This window comes from Rhinatrema bivittatum, chromosome 10, assembly GCF_901001135.1.
Source record: "Rhinatrema bivittatum chromosome 10, aRhiBiv1.1, whole genome shotgun sequence".
In the NCBI taxonomy this organism is placed as follows: domain Eukaryota; kingdom Metazoa; phylum Chordata; class Amphibia; order Gymnophiona; family Rhinatrematidae; genus Rhinatrema; species Rhinatrema bivittatum.
This window is the reverse complement of record NC_042624.1, coordinates 37,317,154-37,334,838: the sequence shown is the minus strand read 5'-3', so window position 1 is coordinate 37,334,838 and position 17,685 is coordinate 37,317,154. Positions and strand designations below refer to the sequence as shown.

The 17,685-nt window shown below is 44.9% G+C and overlaps 1 protein-coding gene across 1 annotated transcript in view; it reads left to right on the top strand.

The window, feature by feature from the left end:
- The window catches only part of DPYD (dihydropyrimidine dehydrogenase), a 2,453,390-nt gene that overhangs the window by 2,145,332 nt on the left and 290,373 nt on the right, over positions 1 to 17,685 (top strand). Inside the window, exon 19 of the mRNA XM_029618068.1 lies at positions 9,255 to 9,397. Within this exon, the coding sequence (XP_029473928.1) occupies positions 9,255 to 9,397 (143 nt within the window). The remainder of the gene's footprint in view (positions 1 to 9,254; positions 9,398 to 17,685) is intronic.

Below are 17,685 nucleotides of genomic sequence, written 5' to 3'. Positions count from 1 at the left end.
TTTCTCAGTGGCAGGGAGTGGGCAGTGGAGTGCCTCAGGGATCTGTATTGGGACCCTTACTTTTCAATATATTTATAAATGATCAGGAAAGAAATACGACGAGTGAGGTAATCGCAGATGATGCAAAATTGTTCAGAGTAGTTAAACACAAGCAGATTGTGATAAATTGCAGGAAGACCTTATGAGACTGGAAAATAGGGCATCAAAATGGCAGATGAAATTTAATGTGGATAAGTGCAAGATGATGCATATAGGGAAAAATAACCCATGCTATAGTTACACAATGTTAGGTTCCATATTAGGTGCTACCACCCAAGAAAGAGATCTAGGCATCATAGTGGATAAAACATTGAAATTGTCGGTTCAGTGTGCTTCGGCCATCAAAAAAGCAAACAGAATGCTGGGAATTATTAGGAAGGGAATGGTGAATAAAATGGAAAATGTCATAATGCCTCTGTATCGCTCCATGGTGAGACCCCATCTTGAATACTGTGTACAATTCTGGTTGCCGCATCCAAAAAAGATATAATTACGATGGAGAAGGTACAGAGAAGGGCGAACAAAATAAGGAGAATGGAACATCTCCCCTATGAGGAAAGACTAAAGAGGTTAGGATTTTTCAGCTTGGAGAAGAGACGGCTGATAGGGGATATGATGGTGTTTAAAATCATGAGAGGTCTAGAACGGGTAGATGTGAATTGGTTATTTAGTCTTTCTGATAATAGAAAGACTAGGGTGCACTCCATGAAGTTAGCATGTGGCACATTTAAAACTAATCAGAGAAAGTTCTTTTTTACTCAACGCACAATTAAACTCTGGAATTTGTTAGTGCAGTTAGTATAGCTGTGTTTAAAAAAGGATTGGATAAGTTCTTGGAGGAGAAGTCCATTACCTGCTATTAATTAAGTTGACTTAGAAAATAGCCACTGCTATTACTAGCAACAATAACATGTAATAGATAGGGATGTGAATTGTTTTTTGACGATTTAAAAAAATTGTCAGATATTTTTTAAATCGTCAAAAATTGTTAGTCGTGATACAATAGAAATTCCCCCGATTTATCGTGAAAAATAGTAAATCAGGGGAGGGGGGAGGACGGGAAAACCGGCACACCAAAACAACCCCTAAATCCACCCTGACCCTTTAAAACAAATCCCCCACCCTCCCGAACCCCCCCAAAATGTTTTAAATTACCTGGTGATCCAGTGGGGGGGTCCCGGCGCGATCTCCTGCTCTCGGGCCATCGGCACCATTTTGGCTGCCACTAATATAAATGGCGCCGATGGCCCGATAAAAAAAAAACCCACCCGACCCTTTAAAATGACCCCCTTGACCCCCCCCCCCCCAAAACCTTTTAAAATTACCTGGTGGTCCAGCGGGGGCGCGATCTCACGCTCTCGGGCCATCGGCTGCATTAATAAAAATGGTGCCGATGGCCCTTTGCCCGACCGTCGGCCCCTATGACATAATGAGGGCAAAAGTAGCGCCGGCGCCATTTTGAATACTGGCAATACGGCCCGAGTGCAGGAGGTCGCTCCCGGACCCCCGCTGGACTTTTGGCAAGTCTTGTGGGGGTCAGGAGGCCCCCCAAGCTGGCCAAAAGTCCATGGGGGTCCAGCGAGGGTCCGGGAACGATCTCCTGCACTCAGGCCGTATTGCCAATATTCAAAATGGCACCGGCGCTACCTTTGCCCTGTCACAGGGTAAGGGCAAAGGGCCATTGGCACCATTTTTATTAATGCAGCCGATGGCCTGAGAGCGGGAGATCGCTCCCGCTGGACCGCCAGGTAATTTTAAAACCTTTTTTGGGGGTTCGGGAGGGTGTTTTGATTATCGGATTGGGCGCAGCCGATAATCAGAACTCAAATCGGGCTGGGCGATAAAAATTTTAAGATTTGGATCGGAACCGGAACCGATCAGATTCTTGTTCCGATTCACATCTCTAGTAATAGACTTAGTTTTTGGGTACTTGCCAGATTCTTATGGCCTAGATTGGCCACTTTTGGAAAAAGGATGCTGGGCTTGATGGACCCTTGGTCTGACACTCTATGGCATGTTCTTATGTTCTTATGAGATATGGATTTTGCTGCTGACACAGGTGTGTCACCTCTTACGTATCTCTTCAAGGTTGGCATCCAGCTACACACCAGTAGCCTTTGCTTGATTGGGAGGGCCTGTCATGCACCTCCCAATAGCCACATCTGTTTTTGTAGTCATGAACAGATGAGCTCTTTTAGCCTCCAGCTAGCCTGATCATATAATAGACAACAACAATGTGAAAGACTTTTAGGCTATACTAATCACCCTTTAAGGCTCAGCAAACGTTCAGGCTACCTTATTTAGTCTTACTGGATGCTGTGGTTTGCTACTCACATCTACAAGTGACAATGCTATCATTCATGTGTATCTTCTGTAATTGCCACAGGAGATGCAGGATATGGTTGCAGGCCCTAGCTTCTCACCCCCATTGCCATTCCCAACAAGCCAGCAGAGACAAGGTAGAAAGAGGCCATATGTGCTATTCGATATGTCATAGAATGCACCTTCATCCTTCTGAAAAGTCATTTTTGCTGTTTGGACAAGATGGGTGGAGCTTTAATGAATGTCCCACCCAAAGTTGCAAAGGTTGTGTTGCTGTGTGCATATTCCATAATCTGGCTGTACGCCATGGAATACCAATGGACCTACGCCTGGATCTCCCCCTGAATCCCCCATGTCTTCCTGCACGAGCCCAGGAGACCACACTTAGTGACAGCCAGATTCAGGAAAACCTTATACAAAGACACTGCCTGATAGGTCTCACCTACCATTTTTCCTTCCAGGGGAGGGCTGTCTGCAGCCTGTTAACTGCTCCTCTCCTCAATAGCCCTTTTCTTTCTCTCACTGCTTGGCTGTGTAGCTCACCGTGTTACATAAATCACATATGGCTACTCTGGATTTGTATTCATAAAGCTTGTAGGCTGTACTTGAAATATAGTTGTGAAAGTAAACATTAAACGAAAGACATGTCACTGCCACCATGTGTTCTGTCTGATAGTGACAGTAAAAGAGGCATGTAGGCACTTAGTGGCCTACCTAGCATGGTGTGGCCTCAGAGCCCTCATCTGCAGACTGCATTCTAGTGCTTACTGCTCACATGTGGATGATATGCTGCCATAAGTGTGATGGCACTCCACATTAGCAATGTTATAGCACATAGGCTAAGCACTCCTGTTCAAAAACCTTTGCAGATAGTTGCCCTGCCAACATCACTGCACACATCGCCTTGGTGATGCGCATGCGTGTGATGAAGTCTGTGGACTGCTGAACAGTTGCTATGCTCTAGGCTCAGCAGTACGTGGTGTAACAGATTACTACTGTTAGTTGTGAGCAGGCCAGGTCTGGTCCTACACAGTCCATGTAGTCCTCTGTGCATTGCATTCTGGGTTGACCAAGTCTGGTCAGCTGAACTGGTTTTGAGCCTACAAGCTGCCTCCATAGCAAATGCCACACAGTGCTGATGTATAGGCCTATTGCTCCCACAGATGTTATGTGCTTTCAATGATAGGTGATGGCCTTTATGTGTTGCTATCTTGACAGACACACATTTTGTGCCACCTAAACCCTTCAGGGGCCCATGTCAGAGCGTTGCACTATGTAAGGGTGATATATGCCTCTCAGAGGTGTTTGCTATGGGCAGCTATAGATAATGTTTGGATAAGAAAGACTCACAAAGCCTCACCTTTACACCACCCAAAGCTATACATGCACACTATATAATGTGTTGCCCATGAAGGTCTGAACAGGTCACATACAGGTGTATGTAAACAGGAGTTACCAAATGATATGGTATATGAAGAAGGCAACAAGAGACAATAGTGAAGGTCCCCACTAGCGAGCTTCTTCTTTACCTCTGGCTGTTTCCCTTAGCAGCATACATGCAGCTTTCATTGTTATGCCATAGCTCATTTGGTCTTGCATGCTTGATAATTGCACAATTGGAATGAGGCAGGCCATTCTGGCATGCAAGGTCATGTGGAGAGCAAACTCCACATGACCTTGCCACCTTTGGTACCATAAACACTAAAACCACACATTGAAAGGACACAACCAGAAAGTTGATTTTTTAAAACAGTGAGCACTTCATTAGCAAACACATGTAGTGCACTGTTTGAAATACGCACATCTTAGGTAATTACATTCTGCAAGGACAAGATAGCAAATAGCAAAAAACATTGTACATTTCAAGAACAGCACATTCAGTGTACTCTGTACATTAATAGATTGAAATGGCAGCATTATATATACCGGCATTGCATCTTATCCATTAGGCACAATCATGATTACAACTAAGAACATATAAAGAGGAAGTGGCACTCAAAAGTAATAGTAGTGCTGTAATGTAACAGCACATGCAGCACTACTATATGCTGACAAGCCATGCTTCCAGACAGTCCATGTTTAAAGAGTGCACTCAAAGTGGACAGCTTAAGAGCCATGGCAGCAAAGTTCAAGTAAAGGCCCCAGACAGTCCATGTTGAAAGAGTGCACTCAAAGGGGACAACCTAAGCGCCACAGCATGACAGTTCAGCATGAAGGCAGCAGGAGCAGGACTGCAGAGTGCAGCATCAACACAGCAGGAGCAGCATAAGACCCAGCAGCATGGAGGCAGGAGGCACAGGAGGAAACCCAGCAGCATGGAGGCAGGGGGCCCAGGAGGAGATCCAGCAGCATGGAGGTACCACTTGCAGGAGATGAGATGAGACGACACACAGCAGCATGGAGGCACCACTTGCAGGAGATGAGCTGAGATGACACATAGCAGCATGGAGCAGGAGATGGGACAGCATGACAAGAACCAGCAGCTGGAAAGTGATTGCAGGCTACTTAAAAGACCTTGTAATAGGGGCAGAACCTCAAGGAAGGGTTTTGACTGTGCTGAATGAAAATGCTTCACACATCACCATCCATTGTGCATACTGGCATAGCAACTCTGTAGTGAGGACACGCAGAACAGGTTTCTTCCATCTAGACAGCACAGCAACTCTGTAGTGAGGACAAACAGAGCAGATTTCTTCCATCAAGACAGCATGGCAACTCTGTGAAGAGGCCAGCCCAGTCTTGTCCCAAAATGTGTCTTCTTGACCCTTACTGACCATTTTTTTTTACATATTCAAGGCCCCTTGCCACTTTGTGTCATCCCACTTGGGGGGGGAGCATACATTTGGGGGGCCTACTCCCCCCCTCGGCATCTTGCCTCTCTGGGACTGCTTCGTGGTGTTGATTTGAGTGATGGAGCTTAGGACTCAAGACTGCTCGGGCATGCGGTGCAATATTTGTGTCAGCACATTAGTCATGTTGCTGATGGCAGCAACAAAGGTGTTAACATTTTGACTGTTGGCAGCCATATTCTGTTGAATGATCCTGTTCTGGTGGTCCACTGACCTTCTGAATACCTGTATCTCTCCTTGCAAGTGCCTCAGTGCAGCTACAGGCATGCTTGCTGCTGGTGCAGGTGCTGGTGCCAGTCCTGGTGGCAGTGGCGGTGATGCTGGTACTTTCGTAGATGGTGGTGGTGTCGTTGCCAGTGCTGATGGTGCTGCTGGTATGTGAGGGTGCAAGATGGTCATCGGTGGGATGGTGCCCTCCATCTGGCTCATGGTAGATGCGGTTGTGAAGGTTACTTGTCAAGATCACCTTCTTCCATGAATGTGGACAGATTGAGGGATACCTGAAGTAGGCTTGTTGAGGCCAGCTCTTGTAGCAACAGCAATAATTCTGAATACTGTGGCTGTTGCTGCTCCTCCTTGCTCCACTGTGTCTCGGCATCAATCAGTAAGGGCCTCTGTAGTACTGCTAGTGGGTGGCTGCTCCTGGGGGCTTCCTAGCTGGGCCTTGGGCCTTCCTGGCTGGGACCAGCAGCTTGGCACTCGAGAGCTGTGGAAATAAAAATGAAGAAATAAAAAAAGAAGACACAAGTACATATGCCAGCAAGTATCATTTTATGATTTGTCATGAGAGGTACACTTAGCTTCTTTGTATAGTGAGCATCTTAGATGTATGCCCCACTTGCAACCTGCCCATTTAGGGGTTGAGGTGAATGAACCAGCTGAAGCTTATGTTGTGTCCAGTTGTTCAGCCATGCCCTCAAACACATCCGGTCCCAGCCTCTTGATCAGTTGCTCCTCTATCTGTATCAGCTGGATTGGACAGGGTGCTCCTCCTCTTCCAACTGGTGTTGGTATTTGGCTCTCACTGCCACCTTGGCCTTGAGCTGGGCATTAATGTCCCTGTATCAGCAGGCGACCTACTCCGCACTTCTTGACATGCCGCTCTACCTACTGATGGACTGTGCCATGTTGCACTATATCTGCACCTTCGCAGCCTTGGATGTCTTGGCTGCCTGGTTATCAGACAGCTGAGGATAGTTTTGCAGAACCCCTGCAATCATCAGGTCATTCTCCTGCGTGCTAAACTTTATGACCCTTAGATGAGCACATGGTGCTGGCTGCCTGCCTGAAGGGGGTGCCACTTCCTTTTCCAGAGAAGTGTCCTCCATTTCCTCACTCTCCAGCCCGCTCCCCTCTACCCTCCCTTCCTCCCCCCCTCCTGCCCCTGCTCTACCGATTCCCTTCCCTTCTGCCCTCTCTGTCTATCCCTACCCTGCCCTACTTCTCCCACAGAACTCACCTGACTAGACCTTTCCCCCCATCCCTTCCTTGCTGCCTCTCTACTCCTGTGCCTGTCCCTCTTCCTACTCTGACTTCTTCCTCTGGCACTCCTGCCTACATCCTCCCTCTCTGCCCCCTCCCCCTCCTATCCTGATGCCTCTTCTCTCCTCTCTCCCCCATGCCTGTCACACTCCATCCTCTCCACAACTTCAAACACACATATCTCCTCAGCACCTCCACTCCTCACCACCTCTCTTTCTCACCACCTCTACTCTTCCTTACTACCTCTACTCCTCCTTACCACCTCCACACAAAAAAAAATAGACAAACTAGACTAACAAACAAAACTTACACTCCAACAAAGATGACAAAATACAAAGGGAAAAGGAAACAGAGGACAACAGCAAACAAGGCAACACAATCAGTAATCACTATAAATCTCCAACTACCCACCAATAGCACCTTCCTCCTCTGACCAAACTCCTGACACACTTTCAAAGAGGCACCTGCAGGAAGCCAGTATTTATACAGGACAAAATAATAATGCACTGTGCGATGACGCAGCGCGGTGCACAAAGCCGCCATGTCACATGCGTTATGTAGCTATGTGATGCGGCAGGCCAGCAATTAGAATACACATGCCCCTTTTCTTATCACGTGCATTATTCACGCAATAAACATAGCTAAATGATGAATCAAGGGCTAAGTTTTGGAGTTAGCTAGACAAAACTCAAGATTTCCCCTTCTGACCAGCTAAATTTTGTCTGGTTATCTCCTCATCCACACAAAATTTAGCCAAATAAAATAAGGCCTGATCTCCCCCTGCAGCCATACATTCCATTCCTAGTGGTTAGAGAGGCCAAGAATGTTCTATAGGCTCTGGGCTGTTCGCCATATGAAGCACAATGGTGCCAGCCAGCTGCTGTTCTACTGATGCCTCTATTATGGTGCATGGCTTAGAGCCTAGGGGTGCTCCAGGCCCCACCAGCCAACAGGGATTTAAGATATGATTGGAGACGGGGGGGGGCAGGTGACTGCCCTAGATTGGTGGGGATTCTGAAGGCTGGAGGGTGTAAGTTGTGAGGTGGGGAGGATGCTTTGGAGGCTGAGACATCTAATTTTTCAAAGGGATAGGATTTTCACTGTGTGACTGATTGTATTTTTAATTTTTGTACTTTAGAGCCACCTCTGTAGGTAGAAGGCAGAGGGTGGGACATGGTCTCACAAGGCCCCCAGGATTATGGTACAATTTGAGGGGACTACGTTTGGCCACTTAGGCTCTTTAACATGATATGGCCCCCAGGCGAAGGGGCTGCCATCGCATATTATTTTGGAGAGGCAGCAAAGCCGTAGTATTATTTTCCTGGTAGTATTTTACCACCAGGGAAAATACCTCAGCTTTTACTAAACTGTGATACCAAATACTTCAGTTTAGTAAATCCATAGAGTAATTTTTCCTCTGGGGAAAATACCATGGTATAGTAAATGACCCCCTTTGTGATACAAATCACATTTAAATGATCAGAGATGGGGGCCTTATTCAAAAACACATTTTTAATGTTAACTTGTATTCCATTTTGTTTTCTCATTTGACATTATTATTTTCTTATTTCTCTTGCTTTTCCATAATTGTGGCATTTGTTTTAAGTTTGATGGTCATAGTTTGAGACTTGACTTTATTTGTGTATATTTTTTTAATGTATTAAGATACTCATTTTGATCTGTTAAATAAATTGTTCCTCTTTAGAAGATTTAAATCTTGTAAAACTGAAAAAAAATAAATTTACAATTGTCCCCATTCTCTATCTTTAGAAAACATCTTTATTGAATAAGGTCCTTGGTCTGTTATATCACTGACTGCGTTACAGTTCCATAGCAATGCTTAACATTATTCAATTCTATGCAGTGATTACCTGAAAAGTTATTTAATGACTTCTGGAAGTTCATGTTTGGATAACTCAGAGTGGTCCTTGTATGGTGCAGATATGTACATGCATAAACTGTTGGATAGGTAATTTTCAAAGCCATTTGCAGATACATAGAAACATAGAAATGATGGCAGACAAGGACCAAATGGTCCATCCAGTCTGTCCAGCAAGCTAATGGTAGTATCTTCTGTGCAGTGTAGGTTACCCCCATACTTATCAATTTCTCAGACCGTAAAAGTCAGGGCCCTCTTTGGAGCAATGCTATACCCCTGAAACTGGGTTTTTACAAAATTACCCACCCAGAAAGGGAGAAAACTATTCCATAGGGTCTATATGCATGCACTTTTACCCGCAGTTTGTAGAGGTGTTCTTGTAGGTAGGATGGGAACAGGTTTGAAATTACACGCATACTTCTGCATTTTCAAAAGTATGCAAGGATTCCTCCCCCCCCCCCCCCCCCGAATAAAAATCTGCACACATATAGTGTGGGTAGTTTTGGTGGAATAATTATCAAAGGGAAAGTACACAAACACTTTCCCTTAAAAACTGGTGTAAAGTCTTTGAGTGAAAAATTCCTGCAGGCCTTACACCAATGCCCTTTATGAATATCTATTTTCATGCCTCCAAAAGCACAAAATTCTCTAGCCTTTCTTTTACTATATGCATGTATTTCTAGGAAACGCTGTGAGGCCGATAGCTTTGCGTGCAGTGTCTTCAATAGCCCAAGCTCTACCAGGGTTTCCTATTTTGGCAACTGGAGGAATTGATTCAGCTGAAAGTGGACTCCAGTTTCTTCACAGTGGTGCTTCTGTTCTGCAGGTATTTATCTATATTTATTTATTTATTTACTTATTTATTTACTTATCTGCTTGTTTGGTTATTTCAAAATATTTATAGCCCGCTTATAATAAACCTGCCAAGCTAAGCAGGTTAGAGCATATATAAAATTCATTAAAAACATGTAAAAAATAACATTGAACATTAAAAACATTTCTCACTATTGCCTATTAAATAAACTCTTTGCCTAGAGGCCACACAGAGATGTGATTCGGCCGAACCTTTCGGTTTGGCCTTCATTATCGGCCCACCGCAAGAAATTTCATTTTCCTGCAGTTCGGGCCAATTTAAATTCGGCTGCCCCTGAAATGATATCCGAAACCTGCCCCGACCCTTTCAATTTAATTAATTAGAACGGGGTTGTATAAAAAAAAAAAAACCCCACCCCAACCCTTCAAATTAAATTAATTGCAACCCTCCCACCCTCCTGACCCCCAAAAAACTTGCCGAAATTCCCTGGTGGTCCAGCGGGGGTCCAGGGAGCAATCTCCCACTTGGGCCGTCGGCTGCCAGTAATCAAAATGGTGCCGATGGCCCTTTGCCCTTACCATGTGATAGGCTATCGGTGCCATTGGCCGGCCTCTGTCACATGGTAGGAGCAATGGACAGCCAGCACCAACTTAAAACATGGTGCGGGCCATCTATTGCTCCTACCATGTGACAGGGGCCAACCAATGGCACCGATAGCCCCTGTCACATGGTAAGGGCAAAGGGCCATCGGTGCCATTTTGATTAGTGGCAGCCGATGACCCAAGAGGGGGAGATCGCTCCTGGGACCCTGCTGGACCACCAGGGACTTTCAGTAAGTCTTGGGGGGTCAGGCAAATCTTGGGGGGTCGGGAGGGTGGGGGTTGCAATTAATTGAATTTGAAGGGTTGGGGTGGGTTTGGGGTTTGTTTGTTTTTTATGTGCCCTTTCTCCCACCCCCAAAAACAATAAGAAAGCCACACAAAATTCCGTGGGTTTTCTTATCGTTTTGTTGCCCCCCCCCCCCCCCGAAACAACAAATATCGTCAAACAAATAGGAAATATTGTCTCTATTTTCTATTTCATTGCAAACAAATGCACATCTCTACAAACCATAAACATCTTAGCTAGTCTCATTATCAATGTCTGCAAAAGCTTCTTTAAAGAGCATTGCCTTCACCTGTTTTCTAAAAATCTTTATATTGTTAATAGCTTTAATTGATTCAGGTAGCGCATTCCACATAATAGGACCAATGCCAGAAAAGGCCCAACCTAGACTGTTTCCAATGAAAGGGTCTAAGTTATGGGTAAAGTGTATTTACATGTGTAAAACCCAATTTAGAGATGGTAACTGGGTGTGTTTCCAGTGATGCAGCCATTTTGTAACTTGCACACACATATGCATGGATGTTATAAAATAGCCTGACCACATACACATTTATGCCCAATTTTAAGTGGGCGCGTGCCTATGTGTGTAAATCCCACTTCTACCAGGTTCTCCAGTTCATACAGTTAACAGCTAGGTCCTCCAAACCCCTCTGGTGTGATTGTCTACACTCCCTCCAATTACCCCAGACCCTTTAAACTCCTGAGAAATGGCTCTTCTTTTTTATTTTTAAACTTACACTTCCTCCAGAGCAGAAGTAAACTTACACAGCAGGGGATCTAGGCACATGATCAGGCACGTATTTCCGTGATGTCCTGCCTAGACCACGCTCATTCCCCACCGCTTTTTGAAAACTTTAGAGATGTGCGTGCAGTGGGAAATACGTGCACATCTGGGTGACTTTTAAAATAAGGCAGCGTACTCGACCGACTTGTGTGCATATCTCCCAATTGTGGTGCACGCTGGGCTTTTAAAATTCACCTCTTATAGGGTCATTCATCAAAATGCGTTATGGCGTTAATGCACGTGATAATGCGTTAACGCCAAACGCATACGATAATCATGTTACTGCACAGCGCAAATGCAAATTTGTTGAAGGGACACGATTAATTAAAATGAGGGGCAATATTGCATCATTTTAGCTACACCTTTTTTCCTGGTGTTAAGCTGTGTGAATGGGGGGGGGGGAGGGGAGGGGAGAAAGAGAAAGAGAAAGACTCTGAGGTGGTCTTCGCAGTATTCAACTATTTATAACACTATAGGAGGGCCAGCTAATATCTCAAGGTGAGGTTTTGGTAGTGGTTTAGCATTTAGGGGCCAGTTTGATTATGCAGAGGGAGACGTACGAATAGCACCTCAGTGAAGATTTGACATCATTTGCAGTGAGGAAAGTCTCAAAAAGATGAGATTTCTATAATGTTCTCTCAACGTAGCTTGATGGACTCTGTAACAGGGTACTATCAAACTAGGGCCAGAGAACATAGTAGAAATCTCATCTTGTTAGTCTTTATTCAGTCCAAATGACATCAAATCTTTACTGAGGTGTACTGTGCTGTTCGTACATCTCACTGTGCATGTAAAACTGGCCCCTAAACCACTAGCAAAACCTCACCTTGAGCTATTAGCTGGCCCTCCTATAGAGATATAAATAGTTGACTACTATGAAGCACTTATAAAGAGTCTCTCTCTCTCTCTCTCTCTCTCTCTCTCTCTCTCTCTCTCTCTCTCTCTCTCTCTCTCTCTCTCTCTCTCTCTCGGGGGTATGAAAACTTAAAAATATCCATCTTAAAATCTAGCCCTTAGTGTCTACTGAAAAAGGTGCAAGCTTCATTCTTGTCCTGCACTAGACAGGGCTTTTTTGAAACAAGGGACCTAATTCCATGATTAGGTGGCTAAATCCTTTCTGAAAATTTCCATTTCTCTCTCTCTGAGCTAAACAATTTACTTTAGCAAAAATAAATAATAGTAATAATTAGGTATTATATAATGAGAATCAAAATCAAATTTAAAAATAGCTCTTTGAATTTAGTGGTAGTACTATTTAAAATGCATTAAAATGTACATTTTAATTAATACATTAATTTATTTCAATGAAACATTTACCAAAAGATATTTCAAACCTCTCAGCCAGATAATTAGGTTTATAAGTTTCCTTCAGGGCAGAGAGGCAACTGTCATAAAAGGGAGAGTTGTAGCAAACACTGACAGAGGCAGCAGAATTCTTTACCTATGGTTGCCTACCCCCATCCTGGCACAGTCATTTATATGACCTCTTCTCCAGGCTCTTTTATCTCACATTCATCATTACAAAGTGAAGAGTCTGGGACAGCCCTAGATGCATTTCCAGACTTGGCTGCTGATCTTGGAACTGTCAGGGCTAGAGATGCTGCGGTGCCACCTTACCAACCTGTGCTGAGTGTATTTGCACCCGACACTGAATGGAGCTGTAGGCTCATGACTCTTGGTTGGGAACCATCAATGCAGTAGCCAGGCTCCTCAGCTGAGGAAGGAGGGGAAGGCAGGAGAGAGCAGATATATATAGCAGGAAATAAAACAATGATGGCACCCAGAGAGAGGGTCACCAATGCCGGATGCCCACTATTGAAAAGCAGTAAGCTGTGGATCAGTAAAGCAAAATAACTGTCACGAGTCTCAGATTTACAGAGAAATAAGATGTGTTTTAAGCTATATTGCAGGGTGAAATTTGGGGTAAATCCGTAGCTTCCTGAAGTGCCTAGCATGCTTGTACCTGTCAACATAATAAAAAACTACAGGGAAATTATAACAAATGTGATAAAAAGAGAAGGAAGGGTTTTCTGCAGCTTTTTTACCTCAACTCAGTTCTAGTTTCAATGAATTCTGTATGAACCTTTAGCCATGTTAATTCGCCATTGCTCTCATCAGTCAGAACATTTCATGCTTAGATGTGTGGGAGAGACTGTGAAGAGTTAAATTCAGATCTGAAATGTATGGGCGTAAAAATGTGCACTGATGTTTAAGAAACACTTTTTAACCAAACTACACAAGTCCCTCCTGTTTGATAAATACAGGTGGGCACATTTGCTATAATTGCTGCTAATTTGATATTTGCTTTTTATACTTTAAAATAACTAAAAGTGTAGAAAATGAGACATTTTTGTGAACTTTGTCTGTGCTAACTAAATAAAATACAGAAACAGAGAGAGAGTGGAAGCAATTACAATGGGCAATTTTCAAAGCCATTTACCCTGGTAAACAGATGCAGCAGAACCCCCCACCCCCACCCCGCTGAGCTGAAAGTGCACATTGGCTTCCACAGCTTGTACCTGGTTAGCTTGTGAAAAAAAGATGCTTCTGGGGGTATTTAGTTCAAGGGAGTGGAGGAGCAGCCTAGTGGTTAGAGCAGTGGGCTGTAACCCAGGGAAACCAGCATTCAAATCCCACTTATTCCTTGTGACCTTGGGCAAGTCACTTTACCCTTAGTTGTCTTAGGAACAAAATTAGCTTTAAGACCAGGGGGGATAGGGAAATACCTATAGTATCTGCATATAATCTACTTTGATGCACACTTTAAAGTATCAAAAAGCAGAATACAAATAACCCATATACATTAGATTTTCAAATGGATAATGCTATTTTACCCCTTCTCATTCACCTTACAAACAGCAGGTAAACAAGTATGGCTTTTGCACATGGATACTATGTGCTGATCAGTTTTCAAAAAGGAAACTACCGGGGTGATTTCACTTAGCAATGATGTACATGGGTTAAAGTGATGCAAACAATTGTGTGAGATTGCTCTATGCGATGAAAAATAATATAGTAGCGTATGATGAGATTTGGGGAAGGTACTGGGCCCAAATCGGCCCATAAAATGTCACGGGCTAATGTAAATGGAGGAGCAAGGAGGCCTTTTTGAATTCAAATGAAATATTTAATATTTGTTAAACATTTTTATAACTTCCTAGGGGATATTTATCCTGGAGCAATGTTGTCTAATGTCTATGATGGTTTTTGCTAGGGATGTGAATCGTTTTTTGACGATTTAAAATATCGTCCGATATATTTTAAATCGTCAAAAAATCGTTAGGGCCACGATACAATACCAATTCCCCCGATTTATCGTTAAAAAATCGTAATCGGGGGAAGGGGGAGGGCAGGAAAACCGGCACACTAAAACCCCCTAAAACCCACCCCCGACCCTTTAAATTAAATCCCCCACCCTCCCGAACCCCCCCCCCCATGCTTTAAATTACCTGGGATCCGGCGGTGGTCCAGAACGGCGGCGGTCTGGAACGGCCCCCTCAATAGAATCGTGTTGTCTTCAGCCGGCGCCATTTTTCAAAATGGCCGCCGCAAAATGGCGGCGGCCATAGACAAAAAACGATTCGACGGAGGAGGTCGTTCCGGACCCCCGCTGGACTTTTGGCAAGTCTTGTGGGGGTCAGGAGGCCCCCCCCAAGCTGGCCAAAAGTTTCCTGGGAGTCCAGCGGGGTTCCGGGAGCGATTTCTTGCCGCGAATCGTTTTCGTACGGAAAATGGCGCCGGCAGGAGATCGAGCGCAGGAGGTCGTTCAGCGGCGGTCCGGAACCCCCGCTGATTATACTAGAACAAGGGGGAAAGCTGACAGTCACTCAGCAGTGCATGTTTCGGAGAAATGTATCCTTGAAGGATACTAATGAAACAGGAGAGTTAGGGCATCCCAACAGAGAGGTTCCATCAAAAGCAAACATAGTTCATATGCCTATATGTAAAAAATCACCAAAGCTAATGATTTCCAAATTATCCCAAACAACTGAAAAGCAGGTTGTTAAACAGGCAAAAACCACACTTTGAAATGTCTGTATGCCAATGCCAGAAGTCTAAGAAGTAAGATGGGAGAGTTAGAGTGTATAGCAACAAATGATGAGATTGACATAATTGGCATCACAGAGACTTGGTGGAAGGAGGATAATCAATGGGACAGTGCTATATCAGGGTACAAATTATATCACAATGATAGGGAGGATCAGTTTGGTGGGGGTGTGGCACTTTATGTCCGGGAGGGTATAGAGTCCAACAGGATAAAGATCATACAAGAGAGTAATTGCTCAGTAGAATCTATTAGGGGTGTGCATTCGTATTGACCGCATATGTAAAACGCTACGCATATTTTTTTTTTAACTTAAAAAAGTGATGGGGCGTATACGAGCGGTTTTCCCACATATCCAACATAGCTATGTTGGATACGGCGAACCGCGATGCGCGCGCTTTCTCGCCGCCATTAGCTGCGAGCTCGGAGCCCCGGATTACCTCAAAATGGCGGCGCCCCTGCGGTAACCATGCCAACCTGTCTGACCCTGTCCTGTGAGTCGCAGTGACTCACAGGAAAGGGTGGCACAGGTCGGCATGGATACCGGAACGCAGCGAATCAGCGTTCACTTTTTCAGAGAAGCACTGAATGCAGCGAATCGCGCTGTCATTCAGTGCTTCTCTGAGGATTTCCTGACGAGCCAGCACTATAAAAGCAGCAGCAGCACGAGGAATTACGGACATTTTCAGCGATTGAGTGGGGAGGTGGGCTCGGGATCGGGCTGGGTGCAGGCTCAGGCAGGCTGAGGCAGACAAGAAAGCAGAACCAGATTTGATAGACACAACACAGAACAGAACCACATTTGATAGACAACACAGAACAGATTCTTTGTTAGGGAAAAAAAAAAAAAGAACATTGTTATTGAGTGATTCTGTTCATTTTATCCTGGGCAGTGCCAGGGGTGGCACTGGCACTGGCAGTACTCTGCCTCATATCTACTTTAGTTCTATGTGCACTGCAGTGCACACACACAGACACATTCAGTGCATTGCCAGGCAGGCAGTGAGGCAGTGGGCATAAACAGAGTGAACATTTGCCTTCAGCGAGTCTGTTCAATCTGCTATTTTTAAACAGACTTAAAAGCATTGTGGTTCAGTGCTGGGTGGGCAGTGGCAGGGGTGGCACTGGCAGTACTCTGCCTCATATCTACTTAAAAGGAAGCTAGTCGTCCTGTGTGGACTCACCGCACAGTGACACACACAGACAAATTCCGTGCATTGCCAGGCAGGCAGTGGGCATAAACAGAGTGAACATTTGCCTTTCAGCGAGTCTGTTCAATTTCCTATTTTTAAAGAGACTTAAAAGCATTGTCCTTGAGTCTTTCAGTGCTGGGTGGGCAGTGGCAGGGGTGGCACTGGCAGTACTCTGCCTCATATCTATTTAAAAGGAAGCTGGTTCTCTGTGCACTCACTGCACACACACAGACACATTCCGTGAATTGCCAGGCAGGCAGTGAGGCAGTGGGCATAAACAGAGTGAAGATTGGCCTTCAGCGAGTCTGTTCAATCTGCTATTTTTAAACAGACTTAAAAGCATTGTCCTTGAGTGGGTCCGTTCATTTTGTTATTTTAAACAGACTGAGTATTCTTCTTGAGTGGGTCTGTTAATTTTGTTATTTTAAAAAGACCGAAACATTATTATTGTGGACAGTGGGCAGTGTTACCACTAGTACTCATTGACATTAAATCCATAATGTCAGGGAAAGAGAGATGCAAGCGACTTAGTGGGAATGGCAGCGGAGGCACCGCAAAAGACACCAGCGCAACACCACCAGTACAGCTAAAAAGGCAACTGTCGCAATCAAACGTCTTTGTAGGGGATGGCAGTTCCATGGCAAAAAAAAAGAAATCAGACCATTGAAACTTTGCAATTGCCACCACGTGTTTCTGGCACTGTAGTTTTGGAGGAGAGTGAAGAGGAGGCAGAGTCTAGCCAGACAAAAGTTACACACCCAAGAGCAGCCAGGGGACAGAAGTGTCCTGCGAAACTTCGCGGTGACAAGGTAGCGCTGGCACTGTTAGCTTCTGATTCAGAAGAAGAATCTTCTTGGATGGGATTCTCATCAGAAACGGAAGATGTAATACCTGAGCAATCTTCGGTAGAATTGTCAGTTAGTCCTGTTTTAGCCTCCACCTCCAGAATTCTGCGGCAGGGGAGACATTCCACTGATATCGAGGAGGAGGAAGAGCTGTCAGAAGGGAGACAGAGGGTGACTGTTGACCCCGCTGGCATTGCTTCGCCGGGTGCAGTGGGTGCACCACCCACACCCAGTAGTACCTCAACTCCAGTACCACCATCCACCCCCAGGGTGGGAAAGAGAGGAGGATCACAAAAGAAATCTGCGATCTGGGCACATTTTAAAGTGACGGAAGACCCGCGTTATGCTCGGTGTAATTACTGTGCCAGGGATATTAGCAGAGGCAAGCAACTGGGACATCTATCAAATTTTGGCATGGAGCATCATATAAAGAGGCAACACCCAACAAGATTACTGCCATCTGGGGATGGTGCCATTTTCCGTCGGGGGACCCCTTCCCCTTCCAACCAGGGTGCAGTGGTAGGAAAGCAGCAGAGTCAGCCCACGCC